The sequence below is a fragment of the Symphalangus syndactylus genome, chromosome 19 (assembly GCF_028878055.3).
Source record: "Symphalangus syndactylus isolate Jambi chromosome 19, NHGRI_mSymSyn1-v2.1_pri, whole genome shotgun sequence".
NCBI lineage: Eukaryota > Metazoa > Chordata > Mammalia > Primates > Hylobatidae > Symphalangus > Symphalangus syndactylus.
In genome coordinates, this window is record NC_072434.2 from 90,145,254 (window position 1) to 90,162,041 (window position 16,788).

At 42.9% G+C, this 16,788-nt stretch overlaps 1 protein-coding gene across 5 annotated transcripts in view; it reads right to left on the reverse strand.

The window, feature by feature from the left end:
• The window catches only part of SMYD3 (SET and MYND domain containing 3), a 745,729-nt gene that overhangs the window by 9,251 nt on the left and 719,690 nt on the right, over window positions 1-16,788 (reverse strand). For all 5 annotated transcript variants that reach the window (XM_055234699.2, XM_055234700.2, XM_063613546.1 and 2 more), the window contains one exon: window positions 5,339-5,447. In XM_055234699.2, the coding sequence (XP_055090674.1) occupies window positions 5,339-5,447 (109 nt within the window). The remainder of the gene's footprint in view (window positions 1-5,338; window positions 5,448-16,788) is intronic.

Here is a 16,788-nt window from a genome sequence, read left to right on the forward strand (position 1 = left end):
TTTATTTTGAGGGTGTTTGTAATTCCTTGATGAAGGATTTTTATCATGGCTGCTTTAAAATCTGTCAGATTATTCTAACATCTCTGTTATCTTGGAATTGGCATCTACTGATTGCTTTTATTAAGATTGAGATATTCCTGGTTCTTGGCATAGTGAGTGATTTTTAACTGAAGCACAGACATTTTGAGTATTCTGTTATGAAACTCTGAATTTTACCTCAACCTGCTTTAGCCGGCTTTCTCTGACATCACCCCAGCAAGAGAATGAGGTGATGGCACCCTGTTACTGGCAGGTGGGAGTACAAGTTCAGGTTCCCTATCTGGCTCCTTGTTACTACTGAACTTATACTTCCTGGTAGGTAAATTTCTGCTTATTTCCCATAATACAACTTTATCACTGTGTTTGCATTTTATCCATTATTTTCTTATCTTTTCTCTTTTTTGGTTCAAAAACACACTCTTGGAACTATTATTCTCTATTTGGAGGTCAGTAGGAATCATTCATAAATATTAGAGCCAGGGGCTTCCAAACAACTCTTTGAAGGTATCAGTGACAATTATGGAACATCCTTTCTCTACGCCTTCTTACTCTCCCTCTTTCCCTCCCACCTCCCCACACGGTAAAGTATGATGTTAAGTGTTTAGAGGAGGGCTTTTTAACCTAGACACCATGGACACTAAGTCCATGGAAGGGCTTCAGGGAGCCTCTGAAGCTGCCGTCCCCACCAAATATACAAAAGGTTGTGTATATTTAACCTTTCTCTGGTTAGTCAGTGGCCCTCATCAGATTCCTAAATAGGGACACGATCAAAGAGGTTAAGAATCACTGTAGCAGATTAAGACATGAGAACAACAGAACTGCATGCTCTAAATCAGTCATTGCTGGGGCTGGAAATCAGGGTAGCTGATGCAGGAATAAAAGGAGCAATCTCTAGGACTTGCGGCCTTGTGCTGCCTGTTTAGATGCAGAAAAAGCTAAAAAGGTGCTCAATAGGTAAAATACTTCAATAAAATTAAATGAGAAGGGAAAAATTGTAATACAAAAAGTTTAAATACAGATTTTTTAAAAAATGGATACCGAGGGGAAAGAAGTCTAAGTTTTGCAACCAGACTTTTGCTAAAAACCAACTACACTAGGGCCAGGGTGAGGGAGCCTGCAGCATGCAGGGTTCACAGGAAAAAAACCAGCTCTGATTAACAAGACAGCCCAGATGGGTTGTCCTTGAGGTCCAAGAAGTCAAATTAGTGGCAAACAAAAGCCTTCTAAGAAATAAATGGAAAGAAGTAAAAGTAGATTAGAGACAGGAGCGGGCAGGAGGCAAGCACTGGGAAGGGACCCCAGGACTGTCCTGTGGCAGCAATCACAAGAATTTCAGCTGAGCCCAGTGGAAATGGAAGAGACTAAACCAAATCAGAGCTGGGCTAAGTGGATTCCTTTCCCGGAGGAGGCTGGAGCCTAACTGAATCTGTAACAAATTTCTGTTTCTGAAGCTCCTCTGATTTCTATTCAAACTCAGTCTTCAAAAACCTTATTCAAGTGATTTCATTCCATTATTTCCAGGGCTTCTAAGACAAGAAAGAGCATCCCAGGAGTGCCCGTCTGAAGATGACATCGGTTTCAAAATGCAAAGAGTATAGCCTCCCTTTTCCTTCTCCAGGTTACCCGAGTCCCGAGAAAGCTCAGGAAAGAAAGCCTTTCTGCAGGAAGAAACTGGCCTGCTTCTAGACTCACAGGTCATGTGAGTTTTCCTAGGGATGGATACATTCAGGCCATCCCTCTGCTAGCAAACGCTCAGCGAAGGTCATGCGAAGATCTGGTCCATTAACCATAAACGGCTAAACAACAGGGCCAGGGGGAAGCTTTTAAAGACTTCTATCCATTAAAAAAATCCATTCATTCAAGCATGTATTTAACGGAACTTGCTGTATTGGGGGCATGTGTGTCCATGTTAGGTGGCACCAGAAGACACAAAAGGAATGTAAGTTCCCTTGAGGGATTCCCACTCACCTTGGGGAGCAAAACACTGCTGGGGAGCAGGCATAGAACATGATTGTTCACCAGAGGAACCACCGTGTAGCCCAGACTACAAACACAAGTATTGAACAGACCAGCTAGTGGGAGAGTGATCAGAACAAGAGTTCCTGCAACAATACCCATCTTTAATAGTTTCAAAATGCTTGAGATTCGCAAGCACACCCTCGCGCATTGCCTCGCTTACTCCTCAGAACAACTCTATGGGGTAACTATCAGCCTCCTTTTACAAATGAAATTATATTCGGAGATTAATACAAATGGTGGGACTGGAACATGAACCTACTGAGTCTAAATCCTTGCACTGTTTCTACAGCTCTGCCAGGAGTGCATGTTTGCTCCTTGGTTGATCATCAGACCTTGGCAAGAGACTCAATGACTTTTGTAGAGACACACAGCAAGTTTGGGTAAGGCCGCCATTTAACCCCAGGCCTCATGACAGATAATCTGATGCTGCTCCCAGAATACCTTTCATTTGGCATCTATCAGGGTGCATGCCTGAGCTTCACCTTGCTACCAAGAACAGGAAAAGCTAACATGATTACGAACAGAAGCTTCTGAAAGAGGTGATGCAAACTCATCAGAAGGGTATGAGGGCAGCAGAACAGACCTGGGCATGAGGGATGTAAAAGGCAGTAAGAGGGTCATCTGAAGGGCTGGTGATGGTCAGTACCATCAGCCCAGGCCACATTATCCTGAAAATCCATAGCAAGATGTCTGTCTGGGTTTGTTCAGGCTTGTCCTTATAGTTGACGGTATTCGATGTCTCCTTCAGAAGTTCTGCATGCAATAGCAATGACTAAAGCTTCACATAAGGAAAAGAAGCAATCTAAATCGTCTCTGATTTCTCTCCCGTATTTTTCCCTGAGTTGGCATCATGGGTTCGGTTAGATCTTAAGGGATTTCTGCACACTGATCTTACTGGAGAGCCTCGTCTATTGAACTGGCCCAGTCTAGAGGAAAGGAACAGAGCCTTGGTTTCTGGCCTGGATTTGATGACTTGTACATGTCTATCTCCTCCATTAAATTGTACACACCATACTGACTTTTTTTTTTTTTTTTTTTTTTTTTTGAGACAGTTTTACTCTGTCGCCCAGGCTGGAGTGCAATGGTGCAATCTTGGCTCACTGTAACCTCTGCCTCCTGGGTTCAAGCGACTCTCTCACCTCAGCCTCCTGAGTAGCTAGGATTTCAGGCACCCGTTATCATGCTCAGCTAATTTTTGTATTTTTGTAGAGACGGGATTTCACCATGTTGGCCAGACTGGTCTTCAATCCCTGATCTCAGGTGATCCTCTTGCCTCAGCCTCCCAAAGTGCTGGGATTATAGATGTGAGCCACTGCACCCAGCCTGAGTCTTCTTCAAAGCAGTAGAGGCATTTAATCACTGTGTTGAATTAAATTGAACAAATACACCTGGCTCTGCCTCTGTGTGACTTTAGGTGAGCTCTTGCATGTCTCCAAACCTGAGCGCCTTCACTTTTCAAATAGGAATGAAAATGCCTGTCCCACTGACCTCACACAGCTGTCACCTGTCACGAGGACTAAGTATGATCAAGTATCACATATGTACGAGCAGTATTCATAGTTTCTAGTCCCATATAAACACAAAGGTCTAGTTTGATCACTTAGGAACATCTACTTGCAGATGACCCCGTGTTGGGCACATCCTACATCAGGAAATTTCCTTCCTGCATATCGTTTTTCTGTCAAGACTTTCACACAGTAGGCCCTTGATAAGGATTTTCTGTAACTCGCTGATTCGACTGGCTGACAAGTACCCCCAAGACCAGAAAAGGAAAGTTCTTCCTGAGGCTGCAACAGATGGTGCGGTGTTCTTCCCCCGCCTGGGCAAACATGCCAGACACGATAAAAAGAACAGAATAGCTGAGTGCCCTCAGGAAATCCTAGTGTTACTCCCGTTGGCCACACGCTGACTTTATTTAGAGATCAAGTAAAGGCGCTATGGGTAGCATTTGGCGAAAATGAGCACTAGGGAATCTGACTTTTAAGAATCCCTTAGGCATTTGTCATTTCTCTTAGGTCCATGTGGGCGGCTGCCAGTGTCACGGGATCAGCCGGCCCCTGGACACGCTCTGAGCAACCCTGATGCCCGATCCTTCCACCGTCACTCTTCCGCACACAAGGGCATGGCAGCCCAGAGGGTCCTGTTAAAGTGTCAAGTGTTTCCTATGATACCCACATGCCAGGTCTCCATACGACCCACCAGTGCCTGGCTAGGTGAGCACGTGAGCTCTCCTTTGGAAGGGTGGCGGACTAGAGGAGAGGAAGTTCTGCTGAGGTGGGAAGGCCAGACAACAGAGAGCCCTGGGCTCCTCTGGGCAGAGGAGACTCCCTAAGCGGGTGAAACTAACCATCGTGTTTTAACAAGGTATTCCAACCCGAAACCAGTTCTCCCATTTAGTTTCTTGACACTTATTGCCAGAACCGTATTCACTGACCTCCTTCCCTTCCTCCCTCCACCTTCCCCCAATAATGAATACTTCCTAAGTTGCAGATCCCTTGCATGGCACTGAGCTGGTTGCCAAGATAACCACGAAGCCCTCACACTCTCCTGGGGGCAGGGGTAGGGGTGGTCATCGGGTATGCCTACTGCAATGTGAAAAGGGCTCTCCTGGCAGGGTGGGCAGAGAGCTGTAGGGGTAGGACGACCAAGTAACACTGGAGTTGGGCCTTAAAGGATCAGCAGAGTTCTGCCAAGCCCAGGGGGTTGTGATGGCGAGCGCATTTAAGGCAGAGGAGAAAATAGCTGTGTGAAGATGGAGGAGTGAGAAGTTCCGGGTCACAGTGGGTCCTGGTGAGCAGCAGTGATCACTGTGTGGGTGGAAGGGGAGACAGGAAGGACGGGGAGAAGAGGCTGCAAAGGTGAACTGCCACACAGATGGTCAAGGGCTTGCCACGCAAGGGACATGGACTGTGTTCTGTGGGCAGTGGGGAGGAGGCACAAACAAGGTCAACTTGCTAAATGTGGAGAGGGCACGGGAGCAGTGGTGTTCTGAGGCTGCTTTGCACCAGGTGGCAAGAGTAATTGTTAATATTATTTTTACAAGAAGGTTGATTTTACATTTAAAATCAGCCATGGTGGGCATGCCTGCATCACAGAAATAGGCAAATGTCACAAAGCAGGTTTTTTCCAGAGTGGTTGTTAAACATTTACCAGCACACATTGGGCATGCATGTGTATGCGTGCACACATATGTAGAGCTGCTAACAAATCACAAAGAGGCCCAGGAACAGCAGAAAAAAAGGATGCCAGGCAGAACTACGTGAGATCTTGGCACACTCACCAGTCTCAGATTCTTCATTGCTTGGGGAAACATGCCTTGATGTAGCTGCAGTTTGCCAACTTTCATCACTTGAACCCCTCTGACGGGATGGCTTCCTGGGAAAAAAATCCTGGAAGAAACCAAATGGCAAACAGTGTCAGCAGCCCTCACCTTTGCAGTCAGCATTTCATCAGGAGACTATGAAAGTGGGAGCCAACACTAGCTGTGAATGTTAATGAGCTACTGAAAGGAAATTCGCTTTGCAACCCAGGAGAACGCAGTACTGAGGGGAATTAACACAGGATCGATCTCTAGCTCCTCAGAACGTGTTTTGTGTTAGGGGAAAAAAATGACAGGACTAGAAGGTCTCCCTCATAAACACTAGAGAAGAGAAACAAAAGTTTGGAGCTCTGCGTTGATATCTGGGAGGGGTGGGTTGGGGAGAACAGGTGCTAATCTCCTCCTCCAAGCTCTTCCATGAAGCATCAGCATTAGCACTAGCACAGCATTGGAACAGAAGATTGCCTCTCAGTATATACTTGTTGAATAAAGTTTTCATGATCCCCCAACTAGATACCACACCCCTCTTTTAACCACAAAGCCCTTTGATTGAATCTCAGCTGCAGAGTTCATCATCGTACATCTTTCTTATAAGCACGTGTGTATTTATTTATCATCTCACTGGATTATAGTGCTTTTTCTTCAGGCACCCCATCTGCATTCTCCATGACATCTGACATGCAGGAGGAACTCAATCCATACTGGACCCTTTCACATAGAACAGAATAGAATATGTTGTTGTCATGGACCAAAGAAAGAGGACACACACACCTCCGGCTATGGGCTGTTTCAGACCCTGTGAAGAGCTGTATCATTTCAATTCAACAAGAATTTACCATATTGGATTTAACCAAATATGAGCAGTTTGGCCTCTTCTGGCCCCAATACCCCCTACCCCTACTCTTAGAGAAAACTGAGCCCCTGCTGCATATGCAGAATTGTCTCTGGGGGAAATGCCTACACACACACACATACACACACACACACACACACACACATACACACACAAAACCACAGTTTAAATGAGCTTTTCAGGCCAGGTGCGATGGCTCACACCTGTAATCCCAGCACTTTGGAGGCCGAGGCAGGCAGATTGCTTGAGCTTAGGAGTTTGAGACCAGCCTGGGTAACATGGCAAAACCCTTTCTCTATAAAAAAAAAACAAAAAAAAAAAACAAAAATGAGCCAGGTGTAGTGGAGCATGCCTGTAGTCCCAGCTGCCTAGGACGCCAAGGAGGGAGGATCACTCGAGTCGTGGAGGCTGAGGCTGCAGTTTCACACCACTGCACTCCACCCTGCGTGACAGAGTGAGACCCTGTTGCAAAAAAAAAAAAAAAAAAGTTTTTTCCTTGAGGCTGAATCATCCCATTAGACACAAGACAAACATTCCTGCAGGAGTTAGAACAATGTTACACGATGGAGCATGATTTAGTGCCCAAGTAAGGCATAACTTAGTGTACGCTAGATGTTCAGTTCAGGTTTGTTGAATTGAACTGAGAAAATGATACAAGTATTGTGAAGACAAAGAGGTGACTGACGGTTGGTTGGACCGGGGAAGGCTTCCTGGAGCAGGGAAACTGGACTTACACTGGCTCCCGAGGATTTGGAGAGGCTTGGCTGGGTAGGAGAAGGGAAGCATATCCCAACCGTCAGAGAGAACGAGCAAGGGTGCACTCTAAATGCTGCTTCTCCAGGGACGGAGGTGCCTGCCCACAGACATCACTAAGATAATCCTAGAATCCATCACTCGTCCAGGGCTTGCCATGTGCCAGGCACTGTTCCAACTGCTTTTCATCCATGAACCCAGAGAACCCCATCTCAGCTCTATTATGTAACAGATTATGTAATCTATTATGAGGCAGATTTACCAGGAGAGACAGGTATGTTCTCTGACAAGTGCACATGTATCTGCCAACCATTCCCTCTCGCTGAATCTTAACTCTTCCCCCCATGAAATGTGATATAGAAACTTTTTTTTTTCATTCATGCTCTTAAAAAAGTAGAAAGCAGTACCTGGGAGGAAAGTATTTAAACCGACAGAAGGCTGGGCATGCCTCTTTTAAAAAGCCGAAAAGGGGCCAGGCGTGGCGGCTCACACCTGTAGTCCCAGCACTTTGGGAGGCTGAGGCAGGCAGATCACGAGGTCAGGAGTTTGAGACCAGCCTGGTCAATATAGTGAAACCCTGCCTCTACTAAAAATACAAAAATTAGCTGGAAGTGGTGGTGGGTGCTTGTAGTCCCAGCCACTCGGGAGGCTGAGGCAGAAATGCTTGAACCCAGGAGGTGGAGGTTGCAGTGAGCCGAGATCGCAGCACTGCACTCCAGCTTGGGCAACAAGAGCGAGACTCTGTCTTTAAAAAAAAAAAAAAAAAAGCTAAAAAGGGAGCAGAAGGGGGAACAACAAAGGAGACACTGGGTCCTGGATTTTTCTTCATCTCTTCAGTATGCCAAGGGGTCAATCACTTTACCTCTCACCCCTTACGAAATGAACATCATTATCTATTTGTGTAGAAATGACTTTAAGATCCCCAGACAAAAGGCGTAAGTGCAGGACACCATTATCAGGGGGTAACTGCCCTGGACACTTTCCTTGAAAAGCACACCTGGATTTGGGGTGTTATATTATTGCTACGAATGTGGCATCATTAAATTTAAAGGCCAAAAAGTAATTTTACACTAATAATCACTCCACTAAGTGGATGTCTGTCATGTCAGCAGAAGGAAAGACAATCTTCAGTTCTATGATGGCAGAGAAAGCGGTGCGTCATTATGCCATGACAGGTACCTGCCTCGGTCGCTCAGATATTTCAAAATGAAGTAGAGCTTACTAGGGAGACCACGAGGAAGCGCTTGTCCAGGTGGACTTCCAAATAAATATTTACAGGGCAGTCTCACAGCTCTGTGGGGCTGCTGATTGCGGGCCTGGTTTGTTTCTGGAGGCCTCCCAGCTGACATACAGAATAAAAATCATGATTCCTTGCTAGAGTATAACTCCAAGGAAAACTGGTCAAGCTCACTCCTGCTGGGAGACATTCTTCAAACGTGTGGCCTCCCATCCACTTTATGGTGTAGAGCAGGGATAGGGAGAGAAGAGGGCCTGGAGGTAGTAGTCTTGACAGGACAAAAAGACAGTCATCTTTTTGATAGGATTGTCAAAAATAAAGACCAGGATTAGAGTCCAAAGTGAAGTAGCAATCAGGTGTGTCCAAGGACTGTGAGGACTAAAGCAGGAGTCTGAGTGAGAAGGTGAGGGGAAGGTGCACCTACAAGACTCCGGGTTCCGGGCCCGGCCCTGTAAGGAATCTGCAGAAGTCCAAAGTGAGTCCCCGCCCTTGGTTAGCATGCAGTTTGCAGGTGAGGTAAATGAAATCATGATACAGAAAGGCATGTGACAGCCACCTGACCAGGGCACAGTCCTGGTCAATATGGTGAAACCCCGTCAATATGTGTGAAACCACACAATGTGTGCCCTGGGAGCAGCCGGGACCACAGTGATCAGGGGAGTGGCAGAGCCTGAGTGGGTTTCCACTGGAGATGATGATGGGATCCTGGGACAAGGGAAGGGATGGATGGTTGCTCTGGTGATGGGATGGGAAGCTGAATGCCAAAGGACAGTGAGCATGCTGGTCCGGCCAGCAGAAGAGGGGAGTGAGAAAGGAGGTACACTCGAGGCCAGGCTGTGCAGAGAGGCACACCCGCAAAGCTAGGAACTCTGGACTTCCCTTGCCAGCAGTGAGGCACTGCCAGAGGGGGCTGAGGATATTTCACCAGAATAGAAAACCATGAAGATTGGAAAACAGACCCTAGAGGCAAAAAGACTTGAGGTAGGATGGTGGCAATATCAACAGAAAAGAAGGACTTGGTACAAGAAAAGTTATGCAGCTGATTTAACAGAATCTGGGGATCCAAGGGGGTGCAGTGGAGTCTGAGCTGACTCCACGATTCAGAAATAGAAACACCTCCACAAAAACATACAAGCAAACTACATAACAAAATCATTAAACAAGGCAGTTTACTTGTTTGGGTATATAAATTTTCCTTTCACAGGTATAATGCTAGCAATCACATGTTCCAGAATGCTTGGCCTACATTGGAAAAAAATGTTTTTGGTGTTTCTATGGTGAATAAGTGCATAAGAAGAAATGGGTTTAAACAAGCAGAGAAAAGAAGGAAATGTACACACCAGCTTTAACTCAAACCCATAAGCACCAAGCTCTTACTGATATATTTTACAGGGAGGCTGAAAGTCAGGCAACTGGGATCTGAAGTCAAAAGGACATGGAGAAGAAATATCTGATGCCAGGATCTCTATTAGTCTGGCTGAGGTTGCTGATCTCTATTGGTTCTACGTGATGCAATTACCAATCACATTATTCCGTTACAGACGGCAGCTGTGGCATTCACAGGGTAGGACAAGGCCTTTGTTATTCAGGGCTACTGCTTTCATTTGAATGTGTTCCCTCCAAAATTCAGATGCTGAAACTTAATGGCCAATGTGGTAGTGTTTGGAGGTCAGGCCTTTACGAGGTGATTAGTTATCAAGGCTCCTCCCCTTGTGAATGGGATTAAAGCCCTTATAAAACAGGTTTCACAAAGTGTTCAGCTTGTTTGCTTTCCACTGTGTAAGGACACAGTGTTCCTTCCCTCCAGAGGATGTAACAACAAGACATCATCTTGGAAATGGAAAGCAGCCCTCACCAGACAACCTGCTGGCACCTTCATCTTGGATTTCATGACTTGAACTTCCCAGCCTCCGGAACCGTGAGAAAAAAAAATTCTGTTCTTTGTGAATTACCATCTATGGTATTTTGGTATAGCAGCACAAAGTTAAGACAATTATTTTTTAAAAACTGATGCAAAACATATTACTGAACCTGAAAGGAGAACTTAACCTGCCTGTTTAAATTGTATTTTAGAATAACTAAATAGCTCCAGTTGTATGAATTTTAGCTGACACATGTGGAATGATGACGGAATTAGAAAAATCATTTTGCAACTCCTGGAGAGTTATTTGACTGAGGGAGAAAATATCACTTGATGAAACCATTAGATAAAAGGATGGTAAAGAATTTTATAGTGGGTGGATTAACTTGTTACCATCTGAATCCACTGATCAATCTTAGCATCACCGAAGTAGGACAACTAGACGCTAAGTGCCATCTGATGCAGAAGGAATTATTTTTGACTACCTATCAACTATCCTTGTGAAACCAAACAGAACCCCACACACTGAAGCTGAACCTAATCAAGCCTGCAAAGTCAAATCCCATTTCATGTGAAAAACAAGGGACAGAGGAACAAGTAAAGCAGTCAGCTGAATCTGGCGTACAGGAAATTCTACAAAAGCCTGGACCCGGGATCTCCAACAAGTCAACCACATCGAAAGAAAAAGATGGTAGCGGGAGAAGAATACTGTAGATTAAAAGAGATGTAAGAGATGTAACAGCCAAATATGAGATGCAGACCTTGTGTATCCTTACTCAGCCAAGACAACTGTAAAAACATACTTCTGGGATAATCCAGGAAATCTGAGCATGAAATGGCATTGTGGATGGAAGAAAAAATGTCCACATTTTTCAGAGATAACAAAACTGAGGTACATATGAATTAAATGACCTAATATCTGAGATTTCACTTAAATATAGTCAGTCCTCTGTGTGCACAAGACGTTAGTTCCAGGATCCCCACAAATACCAAAATCTGTGGATGTTTAAGTCTCTTACAGTCAGCCCATGGTATCCCTGGGTTATAAATCCCGAGGTTCAGCATCTGCAGGTTCCACTAACTGCAGATCAAAAACACAGTTGGCCCTGCATATCCACATGTTCTGCATCCAATTCAATCCAGCACAGATCACTCAATGCAGAAGGCATGAATTTGGAGGGCCAACTGTATCTTCAGCAGATTTTCAGCTTCCAACAACGGTGGAGTAGCTTATTTCAGACCAAGCAGCTTATCTGCTGCTGAAAACAGGAAATGCTGTAAACAAGAAAACATAGACAAAAAAGTATTTTTAAGAATCTGTTTGAAGGTATCAAGGAGCCACCGAGGCAGCAAGATCTTGAAAAGTCAAGATCATGGAAAGAATGGAGGGTGAACCTTGTATTCATTGGTACTTTTCCCTTTGATGATCTTAGAGTAGAGACAGACAGGCTCACCAGCTGAGCAATGTTTTTGGCAGTCTCATAGAAAAGGAGACACAGAAACTGCAATTCAGGGATCCACGATGATAACAAGGAGCTCTAGTAAACATCCCTGGCTTTCGATTCTGACCACCAGAGGACTACTATCTATCTAGGCATAGTACAGTAAATTAGAAATAAAGCAGCCATTACAAAGAATGAATCACTTCAAATCCTCATTGGATTAAGGTATGATCTCTTTCTATCCTGATTCCCAGAAGCAAAAGTAAACATGTCTGAGGGAGATAACATCATCCTCAGCCTCAGCTTATCTCAAATTTTCTGTATAATGTTCTGCATTTGGTAAAATTATAACCCGGCATACAAAAAGACAAGAAGTCTCTGAAAACCAAGAGAAACAATATAGACAGTGAGACAGACCTACAGGTACGGAAATAGTAAGGTTCTTGTACACAGACTTTAAAATAGCTCATAAATATGTTTGAGAACTTAAATAATATGTAAGAATTTTAGCAGAAAATCAGAAATTATGTAAAAAATAACCAGTGGAAATTTTAGAACTGAAAAATAGAAAACTAAAATTAAGAACTTAACAGCTTAACATGAGATTAGTCAGAGCTGAGGAAAGAATTAGTGAACTGCAAGGAAGGTCAAATGAACATATCCATCAAAAGACACAGAGACAATGGAACGGAAAGAAACAGGAGCAGAGGTCTCATATGTGTCAACCGGAATCTCAAATGAGAAAAGGGAGAGAATGGGGCAGAAGCTATATCTATATCCATATCTATATCTACACATATTTATACATACATATATATACACACACATATATACGTACACATACATATACATATATACATACATACATACATACATACATATAGCTGTAATGGTGGAACATTTTCAAAACTAAAGACAGCAAGTCACAGATTCGAAAATGCTAAGAATTGCACAAAGACTAAAATAATTCAACAAAGGGAAAAAGAAGAAGGATGACGGATAAGGTAGGTGTGGCAAAATCTTGATAAGAATTACTGAAGCTGGATGATAGACATATGAAAGTTCATATTACTCTATTTTTGTGTACATTTGAAAATTTTCATGATCAGGGCACTGGATTTTACTTTTTCACTTTTAGAAATGATGGACTTTGGGAGATAGCCTCAAGTTTCAAAAGATTTGGAATTTTACTAAATTTTGAGCCTTCTGTAGAAATAAAATGATACATTCAATGAACAGTATATAACAGCCTTCCAATGCTGTTTCAAGATATTAGACAGACATAGACTTGATAGCTAGAATAAAAGCAGAGGGAGCAACAACCCACATTCAATGTTAAGAGGCTTTGCTTTAGGTCTTAAAGCAAATGTAGAAACTCAGTGTCATATGCCAGGAGTAAATGGGACAAAGAAGCATGAAAAGGCACATAGAGTCAGTCATCTGATGTTCCTTAGGCTGTGTTTAATTTAAAGCAGCTGTTTTATGGAAGTTATTTATGCCTTTGTGGTAGGATAACTTTATTTGTAATATGATACATTTTTGTTGCTGTGCGGGGGGAGGGGGGGGCACGGGGGGAAGGTCCTAACATCAGGAAACAAAACCAAAGGGGGAAAAAAAAAAAGATGGGCCCTACTGTCACGAAACCACCTCAGAACACGGAGAACTATTTCTTACCATGACCTTAATTAACCCAGGCTGTTACTCTGGAGAGGTGCTATTTCCCAAGTGGGTGATGAATCATTGCTTCTCCATCACCTCTACTGCTGTGCTCTGTTGGTGACAGGGAGATCAGGCCCATGAATTCTTGTTTCCAAAAGAAAAAGAACTTGGGTTCCAGCCCAGACTGAACCCTCAGCTCTTGTTTGGTCTCTGCTATGTGCTATTGGCCTCACATCATTAAGAAAGATGGATCTGCACTCCCCCATCTCTATGTGAGTAACAGAAAGAAAATTCGCAGTGTCATGCAGGATTTGACAACATCACAGTGAGATTTTATCTATTGCAATGAAATTTTTCTTGCATTTCTTTTACTTCATAAACTGAGATACATTTCTACTTCTCTTAAAAACTTCCGCCAAATAGGTCCTTCACTCAAAAGGAGGGGTTTGGGCCATGCGCCATGGCTCACATCCTTAATCCCAGTGCTTTGGGAGGCCAAGGAGAGAAGACTGCTCCAGGCCAGAAGTTCAAGTGCAGCCTGGGTGACATAGTGAGATGCCATCGCTACAAAAGGAAAAAAAACAATTTAACTAGTCAGCCATGCTTGGTGTTGCACAGCTGTAGTCCCAGCTACTTGGGAGGCTGAGGTGGGAGGATCACTTGAGCTCAGGAGTTTGAGGCTGCAGTGAGCTATGATGGTGCTACTGTACTTCAGCCTGAGCGACAGACAAGATTATCTCTAAAAATAAATATACAATTTTTTTAGAAGTAGGGTTTTCTCACTCTTATTAGCTTGACAATTAAGAGTTACTTGCACATGATCCATTATTAGAATCTTTAGTCAGATAAGAATAAAAGAGACTTTCAATTATCTGAACTGTCCACGTTATTTGGGCTCAGGAGCACAGAGGACAGGAAAGCAGTAGATCAATTAGAACGAAGGAGATGCAAGATTTGGGCTGAAGACATGGCTCTTCCAATTAGTTGAGTGACTATTTCACAATCAATGTAGTAAGAGATTGGAGAGCATCTGGAAATGTATACAACTCCATACAAACACGAAGTAGTAGTATTAAGTTTCCAGGGCTAGTAAATGTATGGTAATTAGTGGAATGCACTGTTACACCCACATGGAGATGACACACTGGGGGCGGGGGGAATCACTAAAAAAAAAGCATGATAGCATCACAATGGTCATTTTCCACAGCCAAAAACAAACAAACAAAAAACCACTTGAACTACTTCTACATTTACCTGTTTCTTTTAAAATACAAGGGGCTTGGGCAGCAACATACAGGAAAGCCTGGAGTAGTTGAGATGATTCTGGGTGAGTGTCCCCATTAACGGAAAGACTTATGTTCTTATACTGGATAAGCGTCCTCATTAAGGGAAAGACTTATGTTGCAGATAGGGCTAAGCATCCAATAATGACCCAAACTTGGGTTTTGCTCTTTCCTTTTAGAAAACACACTGAGAAACTATTGCCTATATTTGTAACTTTTATATTAAGTGTGTTCAATTATTTTCATTTCATGCTGGACTTAAAAATTTCCTCACTCCCGTGCCCGCGAGCAGCCTGGCTGGCAGCAGGGAAGCCTCAGGGGAGGGCCAACCTGTGTGGATGGCCCTCAGTGTGGTGCAGGCGTGAGGATGGCCAGCATCTTCCCGGCAGGCATGACAGTCCTCCACTTCATGTAAACAGTTTCCTCTTGAAGACCCCTAACAGTGATAATGCTGTCCTTTTGCCTGTCTCATATATGACAGCACTGTTTTTTTAGAGTGTGAAACATTTGATGGCATCTTGAAGGATTTCAAAAAGGCTGGCTACCATGACTGAAGTATAAAATAACCATAATTTAGTTTAATACATCCTTGAGAAAAAATGGTAGATATTCCCAACAAAAACTGCATTTATTCTGTATAGTCTATCTTTATGTGGGATGAAGTTCTGAATGCATACGCTCAAGCCCTCAAAAGATGGTCATATCATTGAGATCATTCCTCAAGAAACTTAACAGCAGAAAATTGAAAATTTTCAGAACATTTTAAATTTATTTGAACGTTTTAGTTCAAGTTTATAAAAGTTGGTTTACATTCTACTCCTAGAGATGCAGCAGGCATGGTAGCTATACTGACTCAATGGAAACATGCTGAAAACAATGTAAAATGCTTGGTGAAATATTCTAAAAAGCAGTAAGATGCTGGCAAGATAGTAAGGCATTGTCAGGCCAAAATGTGAGTGAAGGAGGGCTCCTGACAAGTGAGCAGAATGGCTGAACTGCCGGTCTGCTGGAGCCTCTGTCCTCCCCTGCTCTGTGGGACATGGGGGACAAAAGAGCAAGCCCACTGTCTCCCCAGCAGGATGGGGTCTAGTAGGAAATCCTTCCTTTCGTTCAGCTTACTTGGAATGGTAAGTAAGACATGATTGCAGATAACAGAAGGAAACAGATTACATTCAAAAGAGTCACAGAGAGCTGACAGGCGGCTGCAGAGTGGAAGCTGAAAGCCAGTGGAATGACATCTTCCATGTGCTGAGGAAAACAAACTCCCCCTCTAGAACTCTGCATCCCAAAAGACATCTTTCAGGAGTAAGAGTGAAGAGCTGAAGGGTGCAGGGCTTCTGATGAGGATGAAAATCTTCTAAAATTGACTGTAGTCATGGTTGCACATATATTTAAATATATTGAAAACCACTGAAGTATACACTTTAAATGGATAAATTGTAAGCTACATAAATTGTCTCTCAATAAATCTCTTAAAAAGGATAAAGATGAAATAAAAATATCTTTAGACAAAGAAAAATTGCAAATTTATCACCGGATCTTCACAAAAGGAATTTCTAACATTCTAATTGAAAGGAAAGTCATCCCAGATGGATGGTCTAAGATACAAGAAAAAATGGACAAAGAGAATGCTTAATATGGGCAAATCTATGAATACTGACAAAATAATTTTTGTGGGTTAAAATATGGTAAAAATTAAACACATAACAATCGTAGCATATGTATCAGTAGGAGAAACAGCAGTATTCAAGCGTTCTAAAGCCTCTCTACATCCACGAAGAGCGTAAGAAAGTAACATACTTTCTTTACAAGTCTTTAAACAGTTCATCTGTGACTTATATATCCTTCACAATATGTGATTTATTTAATAATTGTAAAAGTCTTAAAAACTGATTTAATGTTCTGTTTTAATTTCTGAGTACAAAGCCAGTTTGCGGAGAGCAGTGAGGTTAATAGGGAATCTAGGGATTTAATGATCTCAAAGACTATGTGTTAAATCAGTAAGAAAGGAACGTTGTGGTTAAAAAAAAACCCTACATACCTTTTCCTTGTTTGGAAAGAAAAGATGAGAGTTACAAAAATGAAACATGAATAAAAAGCTGCACAATTTACTTTAAAATAGAAGATGAAATATAGTTTGGCATCAACGAGGTTACCAAGCTGTATGTATCTGTATCTACAATGTTGTTTAACAACACTATACTTATGTGATGTTGACATATATTTCAGTCATGTTACTGGTACTTTACTGAAATCAATCACTACAGATGCCAAGTACTCAGAGCCCACAGACCTTGAAGTCATCATACGATGGGTTTCCATA